At 49.8% G+C, this 24,703-nt stretch overlaps 1 protein-coding gene across 16 annotated transcripts in view; it reads right to left on the bottom strand.

The window, feature by feature from the left end:
- Positions 1 to 8,092, bottom strand: part of RBFOX2 (RNA binding fox-1 homolog 2) — a 175,438-nt gene extending 167,346 nt beyond the window's left edge. For 4 of the 16 annotated variants that reach the window (XM_071802256.1, XM_065844917.2, XM_071802268.1 and 1 more), the window contains exon 1: positions 7,631 to 8,089. In XM_071802256.1, the coding sequence (XP_071658357.1) occupies positions 7,631 to 7,831 (201 nt within the window). In that variant the 5' untranslated portion in view covers positions 7,832 to 8,089. Of the gene's footprint in view, positions 1 to 7,630 lie in introns of all 16 variants that reach the window. The other 12 variants (XM_071802279.1, XM_065844592.2, XM_065845001.2 and 9 more) reach the window with 5 other exon arrangements.
- Between the last annotated feature and the right edge of the window lie 16,611 nt (positions 8,093 to 24,703).

Here is a 24,703-nt window from a genome sequence, read left to right as displayed (position 1 = left end):
AGATGGCTCAGAAACACAATCCCACAGTGGCTGCTCTGAGAGCGAGGCCTGGCTACACCGCCTGCAGACCTGGGGTCCCAGGGAGAAGCCACCCAGCCCTGCAGCAGGGCAGAGCCTGGCCTTCCCCCCGGGCCCAGGGGGGTGAGCTGGCTGGAGGAACGGCGACCTTCCCACCCCTCTCCGGGTAAGGGAACAGCAACCGCAAGCAGCAAATTATAGGCCTAGGATCCCAGCTACTGCCTCTCCTCAGCCCACGCAGCACTAAATCAAGGCTTTTAAGTGATGCCTTGGTGGGATTTTCTTCCCAGGCATCGCCCCCGACGGTGACAACCACCCCAAGTTTCTGCAAGAATCCCCTACAGAAATAGCAGGGGAAAAGCTGCGCAGAAAGCCTCAGCTAAAAGAGCACACTCCGGTCCCTTGAAGAAACCTGAGCTGGATCCAGATCCCAGGGCCTCAAAGGCCTCTGGGGAGAATATTTTGATATTTGCAACACAGAGAAATGCCACATAAGGTTGCTTCTTTGGCCTCTCTATTAAAGGAAATTTAGCTACGTAGAGCCAGAGGGTAAAAAGTGCCGACACGTTGGGGGATTTTTTCTCCACTTAAATGGTGCGGGTTCTTCTCCATCTCTATGCTAATCCCTGCATTATTGCTGGGGCAATTATGAGCAGATAAAACCCAAGAAAGTTGTACAGAAAAAGTAACAATTGCTTCTAGCCCACTCTCTCTGAAGCGAGCATCCAATCTTCGCACAACGAACTCTCCTAGACAAAGGCAAACACAAGCAACAGCCCTGGGAATGCACGGCCACTTCAAAGACGTGCCAGACCGAATCCCACTGTCCTACACAAGAGACACAAGTTAAAGATCTCATGACCTCTTTTCTAATCAGTATGAATCACAAGTACACTCTGCCCACACTCCAAAGGTTAGGAGGTGGCAATGGTACAGCTGATTGAACACCAATGTCACACCAACTGAGCTGGCAGAAGCTGACAAAGTTTCTTGCTCTGCCCAAACAGATGCTGGATCCAGCTCAAGTTCAGCTGTTGCTGCTCATTAAACAAGGGGGCTTTTGTATACAACCTTTCCTACTCTGTGGCTACTTAAATACATCATATCATTGCTAAGGAGTGAGTATCCCATCTCCTTCAGTCCAGCAAGAGATGCTTGGGTTGGTTTCAATAGACGCCATATGTAAGCATGACAAGCCAAACAAGAGAGAGACTGGAACAGTCCACAAGCCTCTTCTCCAAACATCCTGGAAACCCTCCAGAACCGAGAACTCAGGTTAGAAACTTCAGCCTACAATGAGCCCTTCTCAGCAAAGGCCACCAGACAGCAAAGCTTTCCTGCAGGAGAAGTGCCCTGGCACAGTTCAGTGGACGGGTCGGCAGAGCCCTGACAAGGAGCGTGGTGGGTCAGGATGGTGGCATGGTCCAAGCCTGGTGAGGACTGTTTCATACAGCCTCTGCCCTCGTTGGGTTTGGCTCCTACAAACATCTCAAATTCAACTTGGGAAAAAGGAGTGTGCTCAGGAAAGTGAAGCAGAGGGAGTGGGAAGCATACTGGGGAAAATACGCATCTTTCAAACTAGCATTTTCCTGAATTTAGAAAAGATTGCTGGCAAAATTAAATTTACCGGAGAGCAAAGGGAGTTAAGGCCCAAAATGCAGTCAAGCAGCTCTAATCCCTAAACATCGGGATTATCTCATGACAGCTACACTCCAGCGTCCACTCAATACCACTGTAGAATGTAGATCAACAGAATGCTTCAGTGAACTGGAACTCGTTACCTCTAATTGCTTCTCTAACTTCGCTTCTGGATGTCCCTCTGATCCCCCAGCCACTGCACTTCAAAAGCTCGCATGTACACACACACAGAAGGTCAAGTAATATCCGAGATGGGCATATTAAATAAGAGGTTTCCAGCTGACCAAAACACCTGGTCTCTTCTTTTGCTTTGTGTGAAAACTAAGGTTTGCACCACACCATGAGACAAGTCAGCAGTGTAGAACAGTAGTTTTTAAAACATTTTCAACCGATGCGACCCCTAACATTTGCCAAAGGGGCAGAGGTTCCAGCGCAGCAAACCAAAGGCTTCTAGCAACAGGCTTTATTTTTCCAAGCTAACAGGGCCATGTCCTTCAGCAGCAGTCTCCAGGGGGGCACAGACCACACACAGAATCCAGTTCAGGTCTGTCTTGACTTCAGTTTGGCGTCCCTACCAGTCGTGCAAATGAAGCGGTTAGTTTGGTTTTTTTAAATTTTATTTTCCTGCTGCCTCTTTTGCATCTCCTTTGTTCTGGTATTTCTGCTGCCACACCACAGCAGAGCCACTGAAAGCCCTCAGTGCAGCCACGGTAAAGCACAAAGCTAGCACAGCAACACCGCTGCTAAACCTTCAATGACCAGCACTTCTTCGAGACAGTCCTGAAAACAGCAGTGTGAAACCCTGACGCAAAAGGGTAAGGTGGAGTCCCTGCTTGCTCGGTCATAGGGAGGAAAAGCCAACAGAGGGTATTGCACAGGACGTGCTCTAAGCTCAGCTAGGTGGGCAACCTTTTCAAAATGCAAGGAAGAGCCTGGGGTTTCTGCAAAATGCCAGCGTGCTCATGTTTCTAACTGGGAATTCTGAAAAGGAAAAATAAAAAGCATATGTCTACAGTCGGTACACATACACAGAAGGAAACCATCTCCAGTAGAGCCAGACCTCTGTTCGGCTTCCAACCTCACAACCACAGCCATCACCTTTAAACACAAACCTCTGAAATCCAAAAAGAAATACTGACAGAGCCTGGATGGGGACTAACACATCCAGAATACTTTACTTGGGCTTTCCATTTTCCTGAATATGGCAAGAAAAGAGCCAACATTAAAGGGCTCTCAACACCTCCAAAATCCCGACTTTGGGTCTGTTTGCCAAGTGTTTTCTTTGAACTGGAGTTTTTCTAAGTCTTCCCAGACTGCCTCAGGTCTAACTCATAACACTCAATTTATTATTTTTTTTTTTTTTAAAAAGGACAAAAGCAAACAGAGAAATAACAACAAACTTAAAGGTGATTCATTATGTCTCATCACATCAGTAATAGCTTGTCCAAACAGCACCCCAGGAAACCTCATCCTGGATCCAAGGCAGGGGTCGGCTTCTAAATATTGGAACTTCATTTCTCTTCTGGAGTATCCTGTATCTCCTGTATTGCTCTGCATCTCTTTACGCAGACTGTCACACCATTAATAATAAGAGGGAGGAAAAAGCTAACATGATTACACAACTCTTCCACATTTTACTGGTACTAGATGTTCTTTTCTGTAAGATTTAAAAATACACATTTCCATAGGGTCCCCAACAAGACAAAAGCTGTTATTAACTGGCCCCTTCTCGATTACAGTCCTAGTCAGGCTTCTTACTTGTAAAATCCAAACCTGTCTTCGGAAATTATCAACAGATTGATTTCTTGCTCTTCTCAGGAGCACCACAAATGGGTCATAGTTTGAACAAGGACACTGGCTGCCACGGAGTACCAGCAATGTCCCCGCTCACCCCTTTCTGTGGCACTCTGCTATTCAAGGTTTCCAGCCTTCATGCTGCAAGGACTCAAGCTGGTAGAGGATGCTACAGGCCATCTTCTGGCCCATGGTAGGAAGAGAAATCATGGACTTTTTTGCAGAATGAAGAGTTATCATCTATTACATCATTATGTAGTCACAAGGGACTGATCTCAGCACCACTAGTCATCTTTATGAACCTTATGCAGACATGCCTGAATGACCACACAAGGTCACCACTTATCACTGCCAATAAAAATTTACGTGGCCTGGATAAGGCCTAGACCACAGCTGCACTGTCTTCCCTGACCAGTCGGCCATGTTCGTGGTTGCAAAAGAGTCATTCCCACAAATACTCAGGAATATTGAGCACACAAGTCATTCAGGAAAGAGGAACAAGGATGAGCTCCGTTCACACCTTGCATCTAATTCCAACCACATATTACCCCTAGGTTTAATTTTAATTCACTAACCAGCCTAGACTCCATAAAAAAGTGAAATCAAATTCAGCTTAAGGACTGAATGAGGAGGAGATTAACTCATTCAACCCCATGCAAAGCAACCAGAAGATATTTTAACAGCTTTCTTCAGCAGTGTAAGCTGGCTGGTACACCTCTAGCACCTTGATGGGGAAGACAAACACAGCACTCCGGAATTACACCCCTGTCTGCATCTCCAAAGAGAAAGAAGGGAAGCTTACCAGCTAGCCACAACATTTCTTGTCTTTCATCACACAAGGGATAGAGGAGGAAAAATATTATTGCAAGGATACTTTCTCTTCCATCTGTGCAACAGTCAACCTCTCCTGACAAGCAGCAAATACAGCTACATCAACAACTGCATTTCGGTGCAGTTTCACAAGCGACTTAAGTCAATATAACGTGGGGTTTTTTTGGTTTTTGTTTTTGTTTTTCCGGTCCTCTCTGTAAGGGACTATTTTTACCCAGATCAGCAAGCTCATCCAAATGATTTGACACATCCAAGCCAGCAAACAGAGAGCAAGCTAGTTCCTAGCTAGTATTTCCAAAGTTTAAAAGCAGTAGTACCTTTGGGGCCCTCTACTTCCAAAGCTTACAGACATATCCAAATACTTGCAGGAGACATTTCTGGCTGGTGGCATTTGATTTTTGCCACTTATGGACCAGAGGGAGCTAAAAAGCAGCAGTTTATGCTGGACCTTTTCCGCCCACGCCATGATTAACTGAAATACGTCCCAGAAGCAGATAGCAGCCATGATCCGATTTGTCCCAATCCCAACTCAAGCAGCTTTACACCACCCTCCTAACAAGATCAGCACTGGCCAAACACCATTTATCCGCCCTGATCAGAGATGGATTAGATAATGAAACCCTAACTGCATAAGCTGTCTGAGCATGCTGGCCTGAGACAGCAGAAAACAAGAATCCCAGTAAATGTAAGGGCTACTTTAAGCTTTAAGGCACACTTTGCCCCAAGTTCTTAATAAGTAGCTATTATCTTATCTTCCTATAGGCTAGTTTTTATATTTCATGTTAACAGACCCCAAAGAAAGCTATTAGTTTTACAGTTGCATTAGTAATTTCTATAGCTAAATGACTTATTTCAGCATCACAAGCTGCGTTCACATCCTGAACCATCAGTAAGTGGGGGTTATGCAAAGAACCCACGGCGAGCATGGCACCCTGCGATTCCTCGCTATCAGCCCAGAGACATGAGGTCACCAAGTTTACAGAGCAACAGCCTGTGACTCTGGAACAGGAAATAGAAAATTGACAGGATCTGCAGGAAAAACAAGGTACAGCAGTTGCTGGTGTTATTTCCAGCTTCCAGAAAGCCTTTAGTACATTTGAGAGGAGAAAAAAAAAAAAAAAGAGAAAATAAAAAATCAAAGAATAGGCTCTTTATTCCTCTTGTAAGCATTACATACAGTTAAACATAGAGAATTTACTATAAAGAACCCGTTATTCCAAAATAAGGTACTTGAAAAGAGTACAACATCTGAACAGAAATCGTCAGGAAAGGCAATCTTGTGTTTTGACTTTAAGATAAAAATATATCAAATTTCCCAAGCATTAAAAAACAGATTTTTCCTGGCTCTGATATTATTTGTAAGTTTGGCTTCAAATTTGGTATTCTCTTGCAACCATGAGAAGGCTCTCCAAATAAATAAGCCACACTCTTCAACAGTAAAAAAAACTCAAGGGAAACCTCTGGACATAATGGTGTGTGTGCATACATACATACATATATATGCTTATTTTCATCTTTTATATTGCAAAGATTGAAAAATCTTTCCTGTATCTACACATACGGAAAGATTAAAATTATGCTAAGAATACCAAGTAACTACAATATGGGGGTCTCAGTGTGAAGGATAGTTATACTGACTATAAACACACAACTTTAAAACTGGACTCTACTAGTTGCACTTGTCCACCTAACTTCTCCACTGTTTGACAGTTTTTCACACGGAAACAAAACCCAACTTTCTGCTAAGATCCACAATTAATCCCTACTACCATTGCCACCAGTATCACACATTGCTGTGCACATGCACTGTCATAGCCCCATGGTTGAATGCTGCAATCTTAATAACTTGTACTATTCACTGAACAGACAAAAAATGCTTTCCTCAATGTAAGTATAGCAGGAAGGCTTTTATGTATACAGAAACTTTTCTCGCTTGCAATTAAAAAAAAAAAAAGACTGTTCTCTTAAACCCGTTCAAGTCTCTTCCTGGGCAATTTTCAGTTGTTTTACCCCTGGTTTACATCAACACCAACCAGTTTAACCAATAACTGCAGGTAAACTGGTGCATCCCCTGTAGCTACACAGGACCTGCGCCTTGGTTCGACTCCGAAGAGCTGGAAGAATTCCATGTCACCATGTTCACGCACTCATTCATAATCCCTTGCAAGACACAACGTATAAGCACTCCTTTAAGGCTGAGGATCTTTTTCCTTGCAACTATACACATTGTCTACACACATCTACGTGTGGGAGAAGATACTACTTCAAGGAACGCTGGGGTTTTCGCTGGCCCTTGCAGGAGCACGAGCAGCAGCACTCGTTCAGCCCATGTTCAGCCCACAACATCATGCTGAGAAAAAAGTGATGTGAGGTAGAGAGACCATCTCGAAAGGCCAAACATCAAACACAAACACAAACAAAATCCTCCTGCTGCAAGCTATTAAAAAAAAAAAAAAAATCTTGAGCATGCAAACTGGGGACAGCCTAGGAAATAAAAAGGGAAGATTGTTGGCCAGCATTTGGCATCTGGATGAGAATCACGTTGGACAGGACAGGATGGTCCCCTTAGAAACTATCAGTAGCACTTACCAACCCAAGCAAAGGTGAAAAGAGAAACAAGTTCAGATGAATAAATCATGCTTCTTCTAAAGAGCTCCAATATACTCGTCACAAGAAGCAGAAACAAAAAAAGGCCAGCGCAACTGCCATAATAAAACAACCCTGTACAACACCCAGACAAAGGAAAGCAGAAATACCTTGGCAGCATCACACCAGACACACAAAAGGGAACGCACCTGGAAAGAGCAATGTTGTGGGGACGATCAAAACGTGCTGGTAGAAGACGACAGGCACGCTAAGATCCTGCCGGCAGCCCCAGCGCTGAGCTGGAAAGCGCCCACCAGACACCCCATGAGCCCTTTCCCCGCTCCCAGGCAGCACCTGGGATTTCTCCCGATGCCCCACGAGACACACAGCGGCGCGGGTAAACCCCCGCCGGCCCCCAAAGCCCCGCCACCCGCGGTCTCCCGCGGGTCCCCGGCCGGGGGGCGGGCGCTGAACGGCGGCGCCCGGAGCGCCGGACCCCGCGGCGGTCCCTAAGGCTCAAGCCGTGGCCCCACGTGCTGCCTGCGCCCCGGGAGCCGCCGCCGCGGGCCGGGGAGCCCCGGGCAGGAGACCCGCTCCCCGCGCTGCTCCCGGCCGCCGCCGCCGGGGGAAAGGGCCGCACGCCCGTAACCAACGCGCTGAATCCTGCAAACCGAAATTAAACGCGACCCGGCCCGGCCGCCCCACTCCCGCCGAGCCCCGGTCCGGGAGAGCCGGCAAGGGCCCGGCCCACTCCTGCCGCTACCTGCATGCCGCCGCCGTCGGCCTCCGCCTCCGTCCGCAGCCGCTTGCTGTGGCCGCTCTCGGCGCCGTCCCCACCGGGCATGGGCTGCTCCAGCTCCGGCTCCCGCTTCACGCCGCGGGCGGCCCCTCCGCCGCCGCCACCGGCGGTCAGGAGCTGCGGCTGTGGCTGCTGCTGCTGCGGGGGCTGGCCGCCCTCCGCCATCCGCGCCGCCGGAGCCCCGGCCGCCCCCCGCCGCGATCGCCCCGCTCTGTCACCGCGACGCCCGGCGCTACCGGAGGAGGAGGAAGACGAGGAGGGCGAGCCCCGCGCCGCGACCAGAGCAGCGGGCGCGACAGGCTCCGACCCACCGGAGCGCCTCGGTTACGGGCTCGGCGGCGGCTGGGGAGGGGCCGAAGCCCCTCGGCAATCTCCGGAAGCGCCGGTCGAGCCGCCGGAGCCTCGCGACCCCCACTCGGCAACCTTCGGCGGCGGGAGGGGCTCGGGCAGGGCGGGGCGGGGCTCGGCGCGGGGCGGGGCGGGGCCGCCGCGGGACACAGGCCTCGCGCTCCCGCCGCTGCCAGGGGGCCGCGCGGGGCGGCGGGAAATGGCCGCCCGTGGCCCGGCGCTCCTGCCGCTCCCGGAGCGCGTCTCAGGCGGCGTCCGCCCAGCCACACACCCGCGCGGCCGAGCTTCCGCGGCCTGGGCTGAGCCGATGGCCGTAGGGTTGAGGCGCGAAGGCGGCCTGGTCTGTGCCTGACCCTGACGGCGTCGTTTTGCACTGGGGCTGGGCCAGAGGCTTTGTGGTTTGGGCCGGTGCATCTTTGAAAGGACCGGGGTGGATGCAGGATCCGCTCTGCAGGGCTGGGACGGTTACGTTGGCCGCGGGGGCGCAGAGCTGTGTCCCCTGAGCCCCCGCCACAAGCACCACCAGATTCCTGTCCTTGCTCCGCGACGCTGCGTCTCAGGGTGAGGTTTGCACAGCTCTGCCTGTACAGGCGGTGCTGTGCTGTGGCAAGTCTGAGGTGAGGGGTACAGAGCTGATCTCCTGCTTCAGGACCATCCACCTTCTGCGGTTGTGCTGCCCAACTCAGTACCTGATGCTGCCCCTACTCAGTGCGGCCGCCCATGACTCGTGAGGTGTGTCTTTTCCGGCCTTTTCCAGGAGTCCTCCAGGCTGTTGTGGGCAGCTCTGCACAGTCTGCATAGGATTTTCTTGAGAAAGGGGCTGATCTGCTTTCCCATTCCTAATGACCCCTATGGGTTTCTCCTGCATTTTTATGTATAACTCTTAATTCCTTCTGCTGTGGAAGGCTTCCAACCAGGTGGACGCACCAATCTTCAAAAACATGAAGCCTGTTAATGAGCCCTTTTTGTACATCACATTTTTGACTTTGGGAAACAAATTTGGGATTCTCCACAGAAACAAGAAATTGATTTTATTACAAGGCTACTGTCTGGTAGCACCAAGGACAATGTCTGCTCTAAAACAAGGAACACAGAGGCAACCTGTACTGTCCCAAAAGTAGTCTGGAAGCCATGGCAACTTGATGGAGAACTGATCTGCAGATTGTAATACAAATCTGTGGTTGGCTTTATCATGGGATGAGAATGGCACTCCTCTTCTACCTGCCAATACTTTGGAGGAAAAGGAATGAAAACCAGGAATGGAGGTGGTCGTAAGTCAATGCACCTAGGAGGAAGCCCTTCTTGACTTGCAATTCCAAGCACAAACACAGACTGGGGTAGAGAATGTACTGAGAGCAGCCCTGAAGGGAGGGACTTGGGGGTGTTGATCGATGAGAAGCTCAACATGACCCAGCAATTTGTGCTTGCAGCCCAGAAAGCCAACCATATCATGTGCTGCATCAGAAGGAGCATGACCAGCAGGTCGAGGGAGGTGATTCTGCCTTTCTGCTCTGGTGAGACCCCGCCTGGAGTCCTGCATCCATCTCTGGGGCCCCCAACATAAGAAGGACACGTACCTGTTGGAGAGGGACCAGAGGAGGCCATGAAGATAATCAGAGGGCTGGAGCACCTCTCGTATGAGGACAGGCTGAGAGAGTCGAGCTTGTTCAGCCTGAAGAACAGAAGGCTCTAGGGAGACCTTGTAGCAGCCTTTCAGTACCTAAAGGGGACCTACAAGAAAGCTGGAGAGGAACTTTTTACATGGGCATGTAGTGACAGGACAAGGGGTAATGTCTTTAAACTGTAAGAGAGTAGATTTAGATTAGATAGAATGAAGAAATTCTTCACCATGAGGGTGGTGAGGCACTGGAACAGGCTGCCCAGAGAAGCTGTGGGTGCCTCATCCCTGGCAGTGTTCAAGGCCAGGCTGGATGGGGCTTTGAGCAACCTAGTCTAGTGGAAGGTGTCCCTGCCCATGGCAGAGGGTTGGAACTGGATGATCTCTAACATCCCTTCAAAACCAAACCATTCTACAATTCTATGATGACTTCTCAGATATCACTACGTGTAGCAAAGCCTGTGGACTGGTTAGGTTGTCTTGATCTGTCTGTACACATCTGCTGATCTTCATGACATGATAGAGCCTTTGGTTTTGAGTGACAGTTACAATACATGACTCCAGTCTTCCCTTACACCACATTTTTCTTGATCCAGAAATAGTTTTCAAGGCTACATTAAAAGCTATTTTAAGTAGTATGTTTTTGTGCTGAGGTGCCAGCTTGTCTCCTCCAGTGAAGGGGAAAATCTCTTTTTTCAAAATGATTACAAATCCCTATGGAGTGGCAGGCACCCAGAGGACATTTACATGCAGCTTTTGTCTGCTCACCCACCAAAGGTAAACACGTGTCTCATTCATCTTGACTCGGTTTGATAAAATGAGCCAGACTGTCAAAACAACAGGGAAGGAACATGTTCAGTCCACCCTTGGCTTGAAAAGAAGACGAGATTCTCACAACAGGGATGCTACTAATTCAGAGAAAAGCAGCATTTCCGTATTTGTTTTCCTCCTAATTTTAGTGATGATGGGTACAGGTAAAGGTGTTGCCCATGAGGTGCTGCAGAAGGCTTCAACCTGAAGACAAGTTAGGAGTAAACAATTTGGAGACAAATATGTGTGTGCACTTAGAAGCACTCATCTCATTGTGATCTCGGCATCTGCCTGATACCCCCCTTGAGGGATGTCGAAAGAAGGAGTTGCTCTGTGGTGCCCAGCCTCCAGTTTTCTCTTCATCTTCCACCAACCCCATTTCCATCGTCTCATGCAGAGATGCCACCCAGGAGAGCTGTTGGTGCCGCAGGCTGGTGTCTTGGGGAAGCGTTTTTGGCTGGCCACGGTCTGCAGCCCGCCAGGGGAGCAACCGGAACACGGCAGGGCCCTGAGCACCCTTGGTCACAGAGCGGGTGAAGGGAGCTGAGCCAGGGTGCTCTACCCTCCCCACCAAACTGACCTGCAGCTGCAACTGCCGTGCCCTGTGCTATCAGTTGCTTTCTTTCATTACTGCCACGATATTTCATATTATTATTTTTCTGGCTCTTTCCATTTCCACTTAAAAAAAGATTAATGAATTAATCTTCACAGTACGCTTGTGGAATCAGTATTATCTCAATTTAACAGACGGGATACGAGGCATTCCTGAAGTCACAAAAAAGCTTTTGAGCTGGGACTACAATCTTAATCCGCTGATTTCCTTTCACACAACCCAGCTGCCTTTTAGGTATTTGTGTGTGACATCTGAGACATACTAAACAGACAACTGACTCCTCTGTTAACCCTTCACTGCTGCACAGTGCTTGTGCCAAAGGCTCCTATGTGCTGTGATTTTATGGACAGGTTTGCAGAGTGATTACCAGTGCTTTGTCTTTGATGGATCAACGAGAGGCAACTGTAAGAAACATTATCCTTTCAGAGAGCTCTTAGATTTTGGTATGAAGAATATATATTTCTAAATATATTCATATAGTATTTGAGTAAAGTTGTGGCGGTTCCCCCACACACACAAAAAAAAGACACCCTCTGAAGGGATTCCTTGAAGGAACATGTGCTGGTGCTCTCACTGGGCTGGAGATCAAGTGGCTTCAGGTGTGAAACATCTATGGAAGAACAAAGGGTTGGGTCCCGTAAGACACTGGGCTGGAGCAGAGCCAACAACTCACACAGGTTCTAAGGCACAAGCACGAAGTGAGGTACAAACCGAGGGCATAGAAATCATTAGGAGACAGTTCAAAGTAAAACTCTCCACCACCACAACTAAGACTGGCTTCTTGCTTCTTCCATCGTCTACATGTGATGTCTGATCCTGCTGACCAGCTCCCTCTTGCCCCTGCAGCCTCCCACAGCTTTGCCCTTCTCCTTCCCAGTGGATTTGGTCTCTCTGCTAGTGGGCCAGGGGAGGTTGAGTAGCTTGTCCAACCGTGCTCATTCCTGCTGTTTCTATCCTGCCAGCCAAGCTCCTGGAGCCAAATGCTTTTCCTCCTGACAGCATTACTCCCACAGGTAGCGAAGTGCCGCCAAGGTAAAGTTTCAGCCTGTACTTTGGTCCTGGTTTTTCAGGGAGCGGTGATGGAGTTTTCCGTAGCAACGAGCGTGGGTAAATGTTTCTCCTTGCTTATCTCGGGCTGGCTCTTTGCTACAAAATCTTATTTACAGAAGCTGCTTTTTCTTGTCACCAGCAAGCACGCAGCCAAAAATACATAACGTAAGTCAACAAAATCCAAAGACTTTGTCACCTGACTTAAACCGTCTGCCGGAAGGATGCCAGTCCCCAAGCAGTGGCAGGAGGCCAATATCAATATGTCACTCTGATGCAAAGGTGCTGGCAGCTGTCAGTCAGTGGGTCAACACCCACAATGCACCTGGTCTTTTCCCAGAGCCACCTCTTGCAATGAGGACACCTGGCTTCAGCAAATGCCACCGAGCACCTCGGCACTCCGGCCGAGCAGCGATGTCAACAGCTGGGCATCAACCAGAGAGCTCAGAGCAAAATTTTCCTGACTCGTTTTCCAGCTGGCTTCAGATATCGCTGCAGTGCATTTATCGTTGCTAATTGCTGCTCAATCTGTGGTTCTGTGGGGTATCATCCTGTGCCAAAGCTGTGCCATTTCAGGTACACCGATGCCACTAAAGCAGTACAACACCTGCAGTGCAGATGCAGTTCTGTGCACACATGCAGTTAGCATAAAAATGCTGCCTGCCTGCATTGCTTGTGTCTGGAAGGATGGGGAATAAAGTAGGTCCTTCAGCACTCCTAATATGAAGGGTCTCCAACTATATCCCCAAAATATATAATAATAGGAAACTGTGTGAAGAGCTTGTCTGGGAAATGAAAAGTCTTTTGCTTTCCTGTTGAGTCCGTGGGCCTGATTGGCTCCAGATAAATAACGTGAGCCACAGAGGTACCACAGGGAGTGTGTGGGGACGCAGACCAGAAAAACACAAAACCAAACAAAACACTGACTGTCCCCCACCCTATGGGTGCCAGAGATATCAAGAAGCAGGGAAATACCTGGCATTTATTCCCCTCGGTTGCCCATCAGGAGTGAACCAGAGGTTGTTGGAGGCTGGAGTCTACGTCAGGAGGCCAGTGGCAGTGGCTGTTGATAGAGTCGTCCCTATGGTAGCCTTGCTGGAGTCACAGCCCTTGCACAAACACATCCCTGGCTGTGTCTCTGACGTCCCTCAGGGCTGTGCCATCCTCTCTCAGGCATGAGGCCACAGCAGCCCAGTGGCCGTGACATTATTATTCAGCTTACAGGGGCACCCAGACAAACAGACGGTACAAATCATTATTTGCAACTGTCCATTTCCAAATGGGCTGGAGGCTGCGCAGTCCGAGAAGGGCAGAAGCCCCGCCAGAGGCAGAGTTCGTTCCCAGTGTAACCGGCAGACGGAACGAAGGACAAAGCAAAACACCCGCTGTGGTGGCCAGGCACAGCGTGCGAACAGAGCGGGTGTTGTCGTGTAACTCCTGTTCGTTTTCAGTGAAGCACCCTGTTTATTAGGGCCCCTTAGCTACAACTCAATTTACTACATGACTGATCTCTGGAGTCGAGGTTGACTCTCTCCCTAATCGGTTTATTGAAAAGCATCTGAAAGTCCATTGTTACACACAAAATGCCAAACTAAGCTGGTCCTTGACACGACTCAACTAGCAAGAAGAGCCATCTCCCAGGGCAGAGGAGAGCTCGCAGATATTTTCTACAGCGATCCCTGTATCACCTTTCACTCCTGTGACTGATGCAAGGACAAAGAGCGGGAGTGTGGTTGAACCAGGCCCACACCCTGATGTTTCCCAGCTGTTCCAGCCTTCCCTTGGGATGGCCGCCGTCTGCGCGAATTACAACAGCACGGATTACGCCCCGGGATCCAAGCCACAGGAGCGTTTCCAGGATTGCTCCAGCTTCTCGCTATTCCAAACATTTTGCAGGCCCCTCCTCTTCTGCTGCTGAGGCTTTTAGCTCTTTGTGTTCTTCACGCTCGCAGAGTTTTCCAGTTCCATTCCTCATATTTTCCTTGGTCTCAGCTTTCAACTGAAATTTCCACGTGTCCAGTCGTACTTATTCAGCTTCCCAGATCACAGCACATACATTATAAATGACTCCACCTGCTGGCTCTTCAGCAATCCAGCATTCGTTCCAAAGAGACTGAGACACATAATACTTATTCATACAAACAGGATCACAAAATCATGCCCTTGGATTGTGTGTTTTCTGCAAAAGATTATTCGTTTTCCTTTGCACAAAAAACTGCTGTGTGAATTTACGATAACAACGACCAATAAGCACTTGCAATCTGATTTTACCCTTTCACTGTGCTATTTGTTGCTGATACAGCACACATTTCAAATAAGATTTGAAAACATACTACTTTTTTTTTACTATTATTATTTTTAATGTGATTTCTTCACTCTAGACATAGTTACAGCCTCTTTGGCTTCAGATGGAGATTAGAAAAGTGTGATGAAGCACAAGAAATACTTTACATATGGTCCAAGAGGCTATTTTAAAAATCAGGCAAACTCCAGTTTGTAAAGAAAATCCCCTGTACGTGTTACATTTGCAAAAATACTAAGAGTTTGCACAAAAACCCAATGCTTGCAGGAACACAGAGCCAGCTGGGTCAAGAGAACTGGCTCCACGAGAGCACCGAGAAATCCTTTTCGCGTGATTCAGCGTGACATTTATGCACTTGCTTAACTTCAAGCATGAGAAATATCATGGCAGTCAATGAGGTTATTGACACGCTTGTGGACGGGGTGGTTTTTCTGGCGCGGGGCTGAGTCAGGGCTGCGCCTCGTGTGCGCGGCTGTGCCAGCTGTGGGCAGGGGAAGCTGCGCACATCTGTCTCGGAACATCTCCGGCTACCCTGCAATTGCCAGCACGCTCTTTATCTCCAAGAAAATGAAATTGTTGCAAATGCAATTTGTAGCCCCCATCAAAAAAAAAAAAAAAAAAAAAAAAGGCAAACTCTCTCTCCCAGAATCGTGCAAACTCCAGACAGCACATAATCCACTTCAGGAAATATAAACGCCTAATGCAATTTTATAGGCGTCTGGAGGGTGCCAAGTTTGCTGGCCCAGACAATAGGTTGCAGATTTCTCCATGGAAAATGAAAAAGAAAAAAAGAAAAAAAAAAAGGCGGGGGGGAGGGCTGCGGCTCTTGTCAGGGCTCTTCAAACCTTGGGAACTTCAGCTGTGGTGCTGGCAAGAAAAGCCGCTAATCCTGCAGGCTGTAGCAATCAGAAACACAGCCATATTTAGTCATGTTTTCCAGCCCCTTCTCCTATTCCTGCCTACTGAACAGCCATTTGGAAGGTGAGCAGGGCTACAAATTCAAACCAAAATAAAACATTACCAGCCCGTGACAGATTCAGAAGGGGATATCCACAGCCCTGCGCAGTCGATGATAAAAGCGTGGTGGAATCCCTGACACCAGAGCTGGCTGAGGACACCAGCCCTGTGCTATAGGGTCCGGCTGACCCAGAAATCAGCTGTATTACTCAGGATTACCAGCGCTGTCCTGGCCCCACTCCCTCCAGAGGCTTGCCTCCTGCTTTACTAATACCACTTTTCTTCACACAAGTTGTACTCAGGTGGAGTTAAGCTGGTGTGGGTAACACGGGTTAAATATGGAATGGGGAAATTGCTGTAGTCTCCCAAGTATGTGCTATAAATTCAGGCAATTTAGGGCAGAGGGGAAAGCTGTAAGCAATCTGAGTGTATTCTTCAGCAGTGGGAATGCACAGGTAGGGCACCTAAATCAATGTAGTTGTGGTAGCAGGCTATAACCCAGTCATTCTGGAGAAGTCACTTAGTTCTGTCTCCTGGAGTCACTTACAGTGATTTTTAAAGATACAGTATCTTTTTTTTCTCCTCTTGATTCCCATTCACCAGCCATCGGATTGCTTGGGTGCGTCAGCCATACATCTCTTAACAAAATACACTTTGTATTTGACCTCAACACTGAGTTTCCTCAGCTTGCAGTATGTATTTAGAGGCTAATCATGATATTCATGTGATGGACTTTACTCTGGAAAACTTCCACATTCTGCTTAATACAAACTCACACACATGCATCTGTTTGCACCTGTAGTTAAATTTGTAGGTACATATATGCACAAACACATACGTGGAAGGGTTTAAGAAAGCCTCAGCACTGCTCTTTTTGTCTCCTTGCAGGGGATGCTTTGTGCCCACAGGCCACTTGCCCCTCACCGGTGCCTTTCCCAGGGCCTCCATCTCCTCGTGCTGCCCATCCCACCTGGAGGGGGCTGCTCTGTCCCCCCACCACTGTGCACAGCACCAGATTCTGGGTCCCATGGGAGCCCCTGGGCAGCTCCTGCTGTCAGAAAGTCACTGGAGATTTGGGGGCATGTCCTTGAATTGCATCCCCCTTTGCAGGTCCCTGCTGGCCTGGAGCAATGGGAACCCAAATCTGGATGTGGGACAGGGGCTGGGTGGTGTCTGCCCCAACTGCAGCCCCCTTGCCCACATCCCTGCATCTTCAGGTCAGCCCTTCGGAGGTTGCTACTCCCCCTGCCTCCCTCAGCCGTCTGCTTTTGTGGTTTTTCTTTTCTTCCCCTTTCCTGCAGCAGGAACTTTCCCTTGGGAGCCATTAGTACAGGAAGGGAGACCAGGACAAAAGAGCCAGAGGTTCAGATTGTGAACAGGCACAAACTCACCCCTCTGCTGTGAAAAACTCATTGAAGGCTCCAGAGCTATAAGGAGCATGAGCCTACAAGCTGAGTCTCACCGCCCTGCCTCTGCTCAGCCCTCTTCTCCCCCAGCACACACCGAGGTCTCCGCAGCGTACCCCAAATCCCTGCTCTGCTGCCCGTGGCTTGCCCCCTCCCCTGCAGCAGCAATCAGGCTGCTCTCACCGCTGCTTTTCTAACTGTGGAAGACACGCAGTGCCTGTCCTGTTTGCCTTCATCCCACGCACATCTCATGGCCTGTGGCCATCAGGAAACACTGGGTCATGACATAAAAGCTCCTGAAACGTAAGATGAGACAGGTGGCAAGGTCTTGTAAGAACCTCTGGGTCTACCCCGTGGGCAGGAGCAAGCCTTTCCAGGACCATCTTGCATGGCCCAAGGCAGCATGTTGACAAAAAGGAGTAACTGCTCCATCTTTCCTTCATAAATGCTCAGATTTAATCTTTAGCTGGGAGATGGGAAAGGCTGTCCTGTGTCACTGAGCCCAGAGCCCTGCAGCACAGACATCACGCCAGGTAATCCCTTTCATAAATTGCTCCAGCTCCAGCTAAAACCACTGTTAAATCTGTTTTCAGCTCCTCTACCTCCATGGGGCAGCTGCTTTAGAGTCAGTTTGTAGCGAAGCTCTCTGTTTAACGTTAAACTGTTGTCAAGCCGTTGCTTGGTTTTGAAGAAGAGCACCTCACGCTATCATCTCCGTGCTGTGATGAAATGCCAGCTTAGGTGCCAGGGCATCAAACCAGTCAGAAACAGACCAAAAAAAATTCCTGACTGCAATAAACTTGCTCTGTGTGCGTTAGCGCTTCTAGGCGAGCTGAGAAGCATGGGATCCTGACCCTCAGGAACAAGCCCCCGCTGCAGCGTGCGGCGGCAATCACATTTCATCCCAGCACAGGCAAATTCCTTTTGCACTTCCTCTGAGCGGCACAGCGCAGCACGCCCGCCCGGGAGAGCAGGTTATAATCAAGCTCAGCGGGACTCATAATCAGCACAGGTAAGTATACATCGTGTCTTGCTGTGCTTCGGAAATAAATAAGGTGACCCCTTTCTGCCTGCTGTATCGCTGATAATTCATCCCCTTCCTCCAGTTTTCAACCCATGAGGAATTTCTTCAGCTGAAACCATTCTTCATTAGTTTTCCGAGGTACTTAATTTTTAAACGCATCCCAGTCCATCAGTCACAGCCGCAATTCTCCATCCGCAATTTCCATGTCATCCTATAAGGCTGTAATTTAGCAGTAGGACCCTACTAGATCCACACATCCTCAAATTTTACCCAACAGCTTCTGCCTGAGCCTGCGTCCCGCTGCAGACACAGGTGTGAGCAGTCACTGACGACAGGTTTTATATTTTTACCAATGGTCTCTCTCCCATTAATGTTTGTTTCTCTTTTTTTTTGAAAGAGAACAGAAGTGCAAATTGCGGAGCAAGAATTGCCACAAGCACTTATTTTCTGTGAAATGTTGTGCTGTGACAGGTTTTGGCATCAAAGCATTTGCTGGGCAGTTTGGAGAGGAGAAAAAGAAAAAAAAAAAAAAGAAAAAAGAGAAAAGACAGTTAATATGTTATCTATTCACTGCTCAGCAAAGCCAGAAAGTGGTAGCATCAAAACCACATGCGAGCCGTCCCTACCCTGGTGCAGTGGCTGCCTGGGTTAGCAAGGGCTGTGCTGATTCTAACGAGGGAGAAAAAAGGCAGCATCCAAAAGCTAAGCAGGTAAAGGGAAGCGCAGCCCATTGCTGCTGTTTGGTTTGCTCTTACCTGGTGACTTAAGCAGGACATGTTGACCCTGCTCTGTGCACAGATGGATCCCCAGTTTCAGCCACGTGAGGAGCGATGTGGGGCGGGTGGACCTGGGAATGGGGTGGTTGTGATTGTCCCAGTGAAGGCATCTGGGTTGTTGCAATCCAGCCATTACTCCCAGCCTAAACAAAACCTTAAGTGCCTTGTTTTTAGTACTGGAAGAGGGGTTACCTGCCCGCACAGAGGCAGGGACCCCGTTGGGCAGGCACGGGGGCTGCTGGGACCAGCTGGAGGGATGTCAGGGGGTCTGTGCTGGAGGTTGGCCCTAGGGTGAGCAAAAGTCCTATCAGCCTGCTGCGATTCACAGGGAGTGCTCCCTGCTGTGGTGGGATGGGGCAGTTGGAAGCTCAGCCTGAGCCCAGGGAAAGTGCCTGAGCAGGGTATGAGCGCAGCCCGTGGGGACCCAGCCAGGCACCCGGCTGTACAGCACACCTCAGCCTGCCCTTCACCTGCTGAGGAGAATGCTGGGAAGCCTGGCAGAGGTCGTGTCACACCCTCTGTGGCGTATACACCTGACCCTGCAATAGCCGGGCAGAAGGCTTTCCCATCCCTGAAATACACCCACCCCAGAGATACCAGCACAGGGCTCAGCCCCACACCCTGGCAAGCTGGACTGTGGGTGCAAGGTGCCCCGTGGGCTCCCATACCGGCACCTCTCACTTCCCACAGCCCCACCACGACTCTGCCCTGGCCGGGAGGAGAGCACTGGCCTTTCCAGCCCCAGCTCTTCCCACCTGCTGCAAGGTGTTCCCTTCCTCTGCTCCAGCAGTCAAGAAGGGCTTTGTTTCATGGGGAAACTGGAGTCAGCTGCCCACAGCAGCACTGCTGCCCACATACCCCTTGCTGACAGAGAAGTGGGTCCTGGGGAGCCTACTGCCAGCCTCACCTGACCCCTTCTGACTTCAGGGCATTTCCCTTGCCTGCACATACAGATTACATATCCTAGGAGATTAAGTAGTCCAGTTCATGCTTTTTGTTTGGTATGAATGTCCCATGACAATTCATTTTAATTGCCCTGCAGCTTTTAATAGCTTGTAGCAGCATCATAGAATCATTTTGATTGGAAGAAACCCTTAAGATCATCGTGTCCAACCATAACCTAACTTTAACACTAAAACACATCCCTAAAAGCCTCATCTACATGTCTTTTAAATACCTTCAGGGATGGTGACTTCACCACTTCCCTGGGCAGCGTGTTCCTCTGATTCACCACCTTTTCTGTCAATGTTTCCTAATATCCAATCTAAACTTCCCCTGGCACAACCTGAAGCCATTTGCTCTTGTCCTATCACTTGTTACTTGGGAGAAGAGACCAACACCCTCCATGCTACAACCTCCTTTCAGGTAGTTGTAGAGGCAGCATCTCCTGCTGAGTGAGCCATAGGTACTGCAGCCCTACGGAGAGCAAGTGTCCCACAGCACAGGTCGTAGAGGTGCTGGGAGGATGCTGATGGAAGATTTTGGGAGACTGTCCTGTCAGAGCCCGGACAGCAGAATAGGGAACAGCTGTTCTGTCTACCCAGGGAGCCAAGACCTTGACATGTGGCTTTGGAGAGAGGCTGTTTCCAGACAAACCTGCATGATGATCCTGGATGCAGCTCTGCCCGTGCCATGCCCCACGTCCATGCGGTGGGTGGTCACCTGCTCTTTCCATCACGTACCTCTTTATGAGAGAGAAGCCACAGAGAAGCTGCCGTCTGGTTCCTCCCCATGATTTTCTCCCTAATCCTCATTCATTCGCTGCCTGAAGCAAACGAGTCAAGTCTCTTCACAGGGACATGGTGCCACAGGCTTTGCTTGTCCTCAGTGTCTCCCCAAAACTATTCCAGAGCCGTGCTGTACCCTGTGAGGGAAGGACCAGCCCCACAGGCCATGCTGAATGTGGCACCACATCCTTGGCCACTGGAGCACCTGCACTGGTCCCATCTGTGTCCCGATGCTTCCGATGGTGGTAGCAGGGGACACGTGCCCTGCAAATTCAGGCCCTTGTCCCCAGCCACTCCACCAGCTTTTCTATTCAAACAGCTCTGATTTTCTCCGCTTCTGCTCAGGGAAGCGGTGCAGGCAAATGACCTCTGGGGTAGGTGAGGTTTTAGTCTTGGTGTAGATTTCCTGCACCTCATCCTCCACTGAACAGGCTTGACCACTGCACTGGCTTCTCTCCTGAGCCAAACTCCCCTGCTGCAGCAAGAGGTGAGCACTTCCTTTAGCAATAGAGGGGGGATGCGGTGCAGATAAACTACATGAGCAGCACAAATGCAGCACCTGTGGGTACAAACTGGAACACAGGAGGTTCCACTTAAATATGAGAAGAAAGTTCTTCTCAGTGAGGGTGACAGAGCACTGGAACAGGCTGCCCAGGGAGGCTGCAGAGTCTCCTTCTCTGGACACATTCAAAACCCGCCTGGACACTTTCCTGTGTAACCTCATCTAGGTGTTCCTGCTCCGGCGGGGGGATTGGACTGGATGATCTTTTGAGGTCCCTTCCAATCCCTAACATTCTGTGACCTTTCTTTGTGTGGTGTCCCACCACAGTTTCTTAACTGGAGATCCTTGCTGGAGCGTAAGCTGTGTCCTCGAAGTCACCTCCAAGAAGCTTCCCAGGCGAGAAGGAGATGGTCAAGTAAAAGCTGATCAAGAGCTTTATCTGTGCCTTTCCCACAAGGACACATCAAGGTGAGACAGCTGGGTGCCTCATGCCTCCGAAAACGATGAGCTGGTGAGCTGTGAGCTGCGCAGCACGCAGTTACACTGACAGCCGAAAGGATCAAAAGCCTGCACAGCAAATTGGGCTGCGTGTTATCTCGTTAAAACCTTTTTTGGCTGTGCCAATACCTCTGCTTCAAAGCCTGCTGCAGTTTCTAGCGACAACATTAGCACTTCTTACGCAAGCTGAGAGCCTTGCCGGAGTGGGAGCCGGTCTCTCCCCAAGAGGTGAGCTCCTTCCACCTGCACGGGAGGCTTTGGGAAGCAGAAACAGGGTCTGAGAGAGCCAGCCTGAACCCAGGATGAATTTGGTGGCACAGACAAGGTGCACGCAGCCCCCGTGACCCTCTCAGCCCCCAGTGGGGAAGTGTTGAGAAGGAAATGAAACAAGCAGCTGTCAATATGTGTCCACTGGCCACGGGGCAGCCTCAGGAGGCCACATCCATCCATCAGCCTGCAGGGCAGGGAGGCCTTGCCAGGATCCTCTCAAGCACTGAGGACAGCCCAGGATTGGGAAGAGGGATCTGGGAGGGAAGAGCCTGGGCTGTCTCTGCCCCCATGCCCAGGATTGTTCAGTGCCCGGAGTCTGGAGGAAGAAAAGTGAAAAGTGGGCTTTGCTCTGGTGCGATGCTGTTTCTTTATAAGGCAACACAGGGCGATGTTTCCCTGGATACAGTGGGAGTGAAGAGCAGGAAGAAAATTTCTTTGATCACAGCTCCAAGGGTTGTTTTGTTTTTCCCCATTGAGTCATCACTTCACACACAAAGCCGGTGCAGGGTGGCTTACGGGGCCAGCTGGCCAGCGCAGCTCTTGGATAGACAGCTCAGCACCTCACTGCTTCTGGGCACACCTCTCAGCTGAGCCCCTGACCACCACCAGTCCCCTCCACTAGTACTTTGTACTCAGAGAGATATTTTTCTGGCCACAGAACCCTGCTTCAGCCTGGCCTTACACGAGGTCAGGGATTTGAGTGATGGCTCCTCTGCTAAAAAGGAGCCTAAGGAAGCAATCCATTTATCCTGAGTGATCCACCCTACCATAATACCTTCTTCCGTGAAGTTCCACACAATTTCCATCAAAAGTCAATTAAGGCTGTAGTGAATGAAGTCATTCACAGTATAATTCCAGATTAATTAGCAGAACACAACCACATTATGAGTAACACAGCGTCGTGAAGCCAGCCACTCCATCATCATCCGTTCTCCATTTCCTCCCTCGTTCTTCTGTGTGCTGAGAGACAGTGAAACCTCCAGGGCAGACCTCTCCTCGCAGGGCACATGTACACCAGGACCATGTCCCACAGACTTCTGCTGCCTGCATGTGTCCCCACCACTGCAACTGAGAGGAGAAGGCAGCCTGCCTTGAATTTTACCTGGCTTTTCAATGCCGTCCTCCGTAGATTTTACCCAAATTGAGAGCACCGCAGGCAAGCCCTCCCCAGTTTCAGTGAGGGAGGCTGTCCCACTGCAGGGAGCTGATTTGAGAAGGGACTCCAGCACCTCTCCTCTCAGATCATCATCACGTGAGATGTTTCATGTTTTTCTTTTCCTTTTGCTGCCCTGCTGCTCGTTTTGCTGAGCCGTGTTGAACAGGAGAGTCACAAATTTAGGACTAGAGAGTTTTGGTGTCTTTTTTTCTCCTTTTCCTTCTGCTTTCGCTCTCACTGGTGCCATCAGAGAAAGGAAAGAAATAGTGATAACTGTTTGCTGTCTGGGCCTAGCATTTGCTATCTGTCCTGGAACTGGGAATATTGTCTCTGGCTGTGCTTGGAGACAAAGTTTAAAAGGGCATGCCCCTGGCAAAATTCAGATCTGGGCTCTTCAGGGAAGGACACGCAGCTGGGATCTTGCCAGCAGAGCTGGGACAAGGCATCTTCAGACCAGGCTGAGCAGCTCCCAGGACAGGGAACCTGGCCCCATACCCAGCCAGGATGGGGACACACACCAGCTCCAGAGCTCCCTCCCCACTCCGCACGCCCTGAGCCAGGCTGTGCATCCACACGGATGGATGCTCCTGACAGCACAGGCTGACAATTAATGCTTTAAATGCCCCTGGGGCTTGTTGCTCGCTGGTCTCTAGTTGGGCAGCAGCAGCCTGTGTTTTAGTTTCAGATCACTCAAGCCCTTGCTCTGAGCAATCAGTGTCTCCCTCCAGACTGGGAGGGCTGCAGTTTTCCACCATCGCTCCCTCCTTCCCATCCCAGCCCCAAAGCTGTTTAATCTGCACCCTGGGCTTCAACAAAGTGATTCTCCATTTACATTAAAGTGGTACTTGAGACATTTTGGGGAGGAAATGGAAGAGGACTAAAGCCTAAACCTGGCAGGTCACTGCTCCTGCAGCCGGGGGACCCAGCTGGAACTGGCTCTAATGGCCACTGTCTTCACTCTGCCCTGGGGGCAGCTGCAGCAGGAACAAGCCGAGCTCAGCTGCTCTCCAGAGTAGGACCAGATGCTGCAGGTTTGGTGATTCACCTCCATCTCCCTGAGGCTGTGACAAGGCTGATTGCTCTGCCCCTGGGCTCTGCTGTTCCAGCAGCCTGTGAGGGCCACGCTGTAACCTGCATTGCCACAATTTGTTATTTTGTTCTTTTAGCCACATTTATTATATTTAATGACCTGGTTTACAGATCCTTTGTGCCAGCACAACAGCCCAGTGCAGGGACAGGAATGTTTGAAATTAACTTTACTACCACCCCTTGCATCTTCTGAAACTATGTCCACCTGCCCCCTTTCATCCAGACCCTTCCAGTGCCTACTGGGATCAGCCCTGAGGTTGGATCATGTGGGCACCAAAGCTGTAGCACCGACTTTACGAACAAACTCTTTTGCAGGCCCTGCAGATCAGGTCCCAGGTCAATCTCTTTTCCTCTCTTGCTTATTACAGCATTTGTGACCACTCACCCACTCAGATCATTCCCAAAATCTCAGGAGAACCTGTGTGAGGCATTCAGTGGCTCTGAAGATCAGAACAACTAATTTGGAGCCACAAGAACTTGCTAGCTCCAGGTTACACTCTGCAAAGCAGAAAATGTTGTGCAAGACTAATTTCTGCCTTTTCATGGGGACACACAAGAAGGTGGAAAGTTGAAGGAAATTACTGTGCCAGTGGAAAAAAAAGACAGAAGCCTCTTTCCACCTTACACAGGACAGAGCAGCATCCAAGCGGCATGCCAGCTCACTCACAGCAATGCCAAGGGCACAAAAAGCAGCCTGAGCTTAACAGAGTCAGCACGCAGGTGTTAGGGCAGTTCTGCTCTGTACCACAGCAGTGCCTGGCCAGCTGGCCTTGGTTCAAGGTGGTCCTATGATGGGAAAGCAATTTCAATGTACCTTCACAAAGGTACCCTACACGTCTGAAAATCACTTTGGAAAAAGACCAAAGTATCTGAGCCTGCAAACTCCCAGACAAG

Source organism: Patagioenas fasciata, chromosome 1, assembly GCF_037038585.1.
Source record: "Patagioenas fasciata isolate bPatFas1 chromosome 1, bPatFas1.hap1, whole genome shotgun sequence".
Taxonomy (NCBI): domain Eukaryota; kingdom Metazoa; phylum Chordata; class Aves; order Columbiformes; family Columbidae; genus Patagioenas; species Patagioenas fasciata.
The sequence above is the reverse complement of the archived record's forward strand: the minus strand, read 5'-3'. Positions and strand labels throughout refer to the sequence as shown.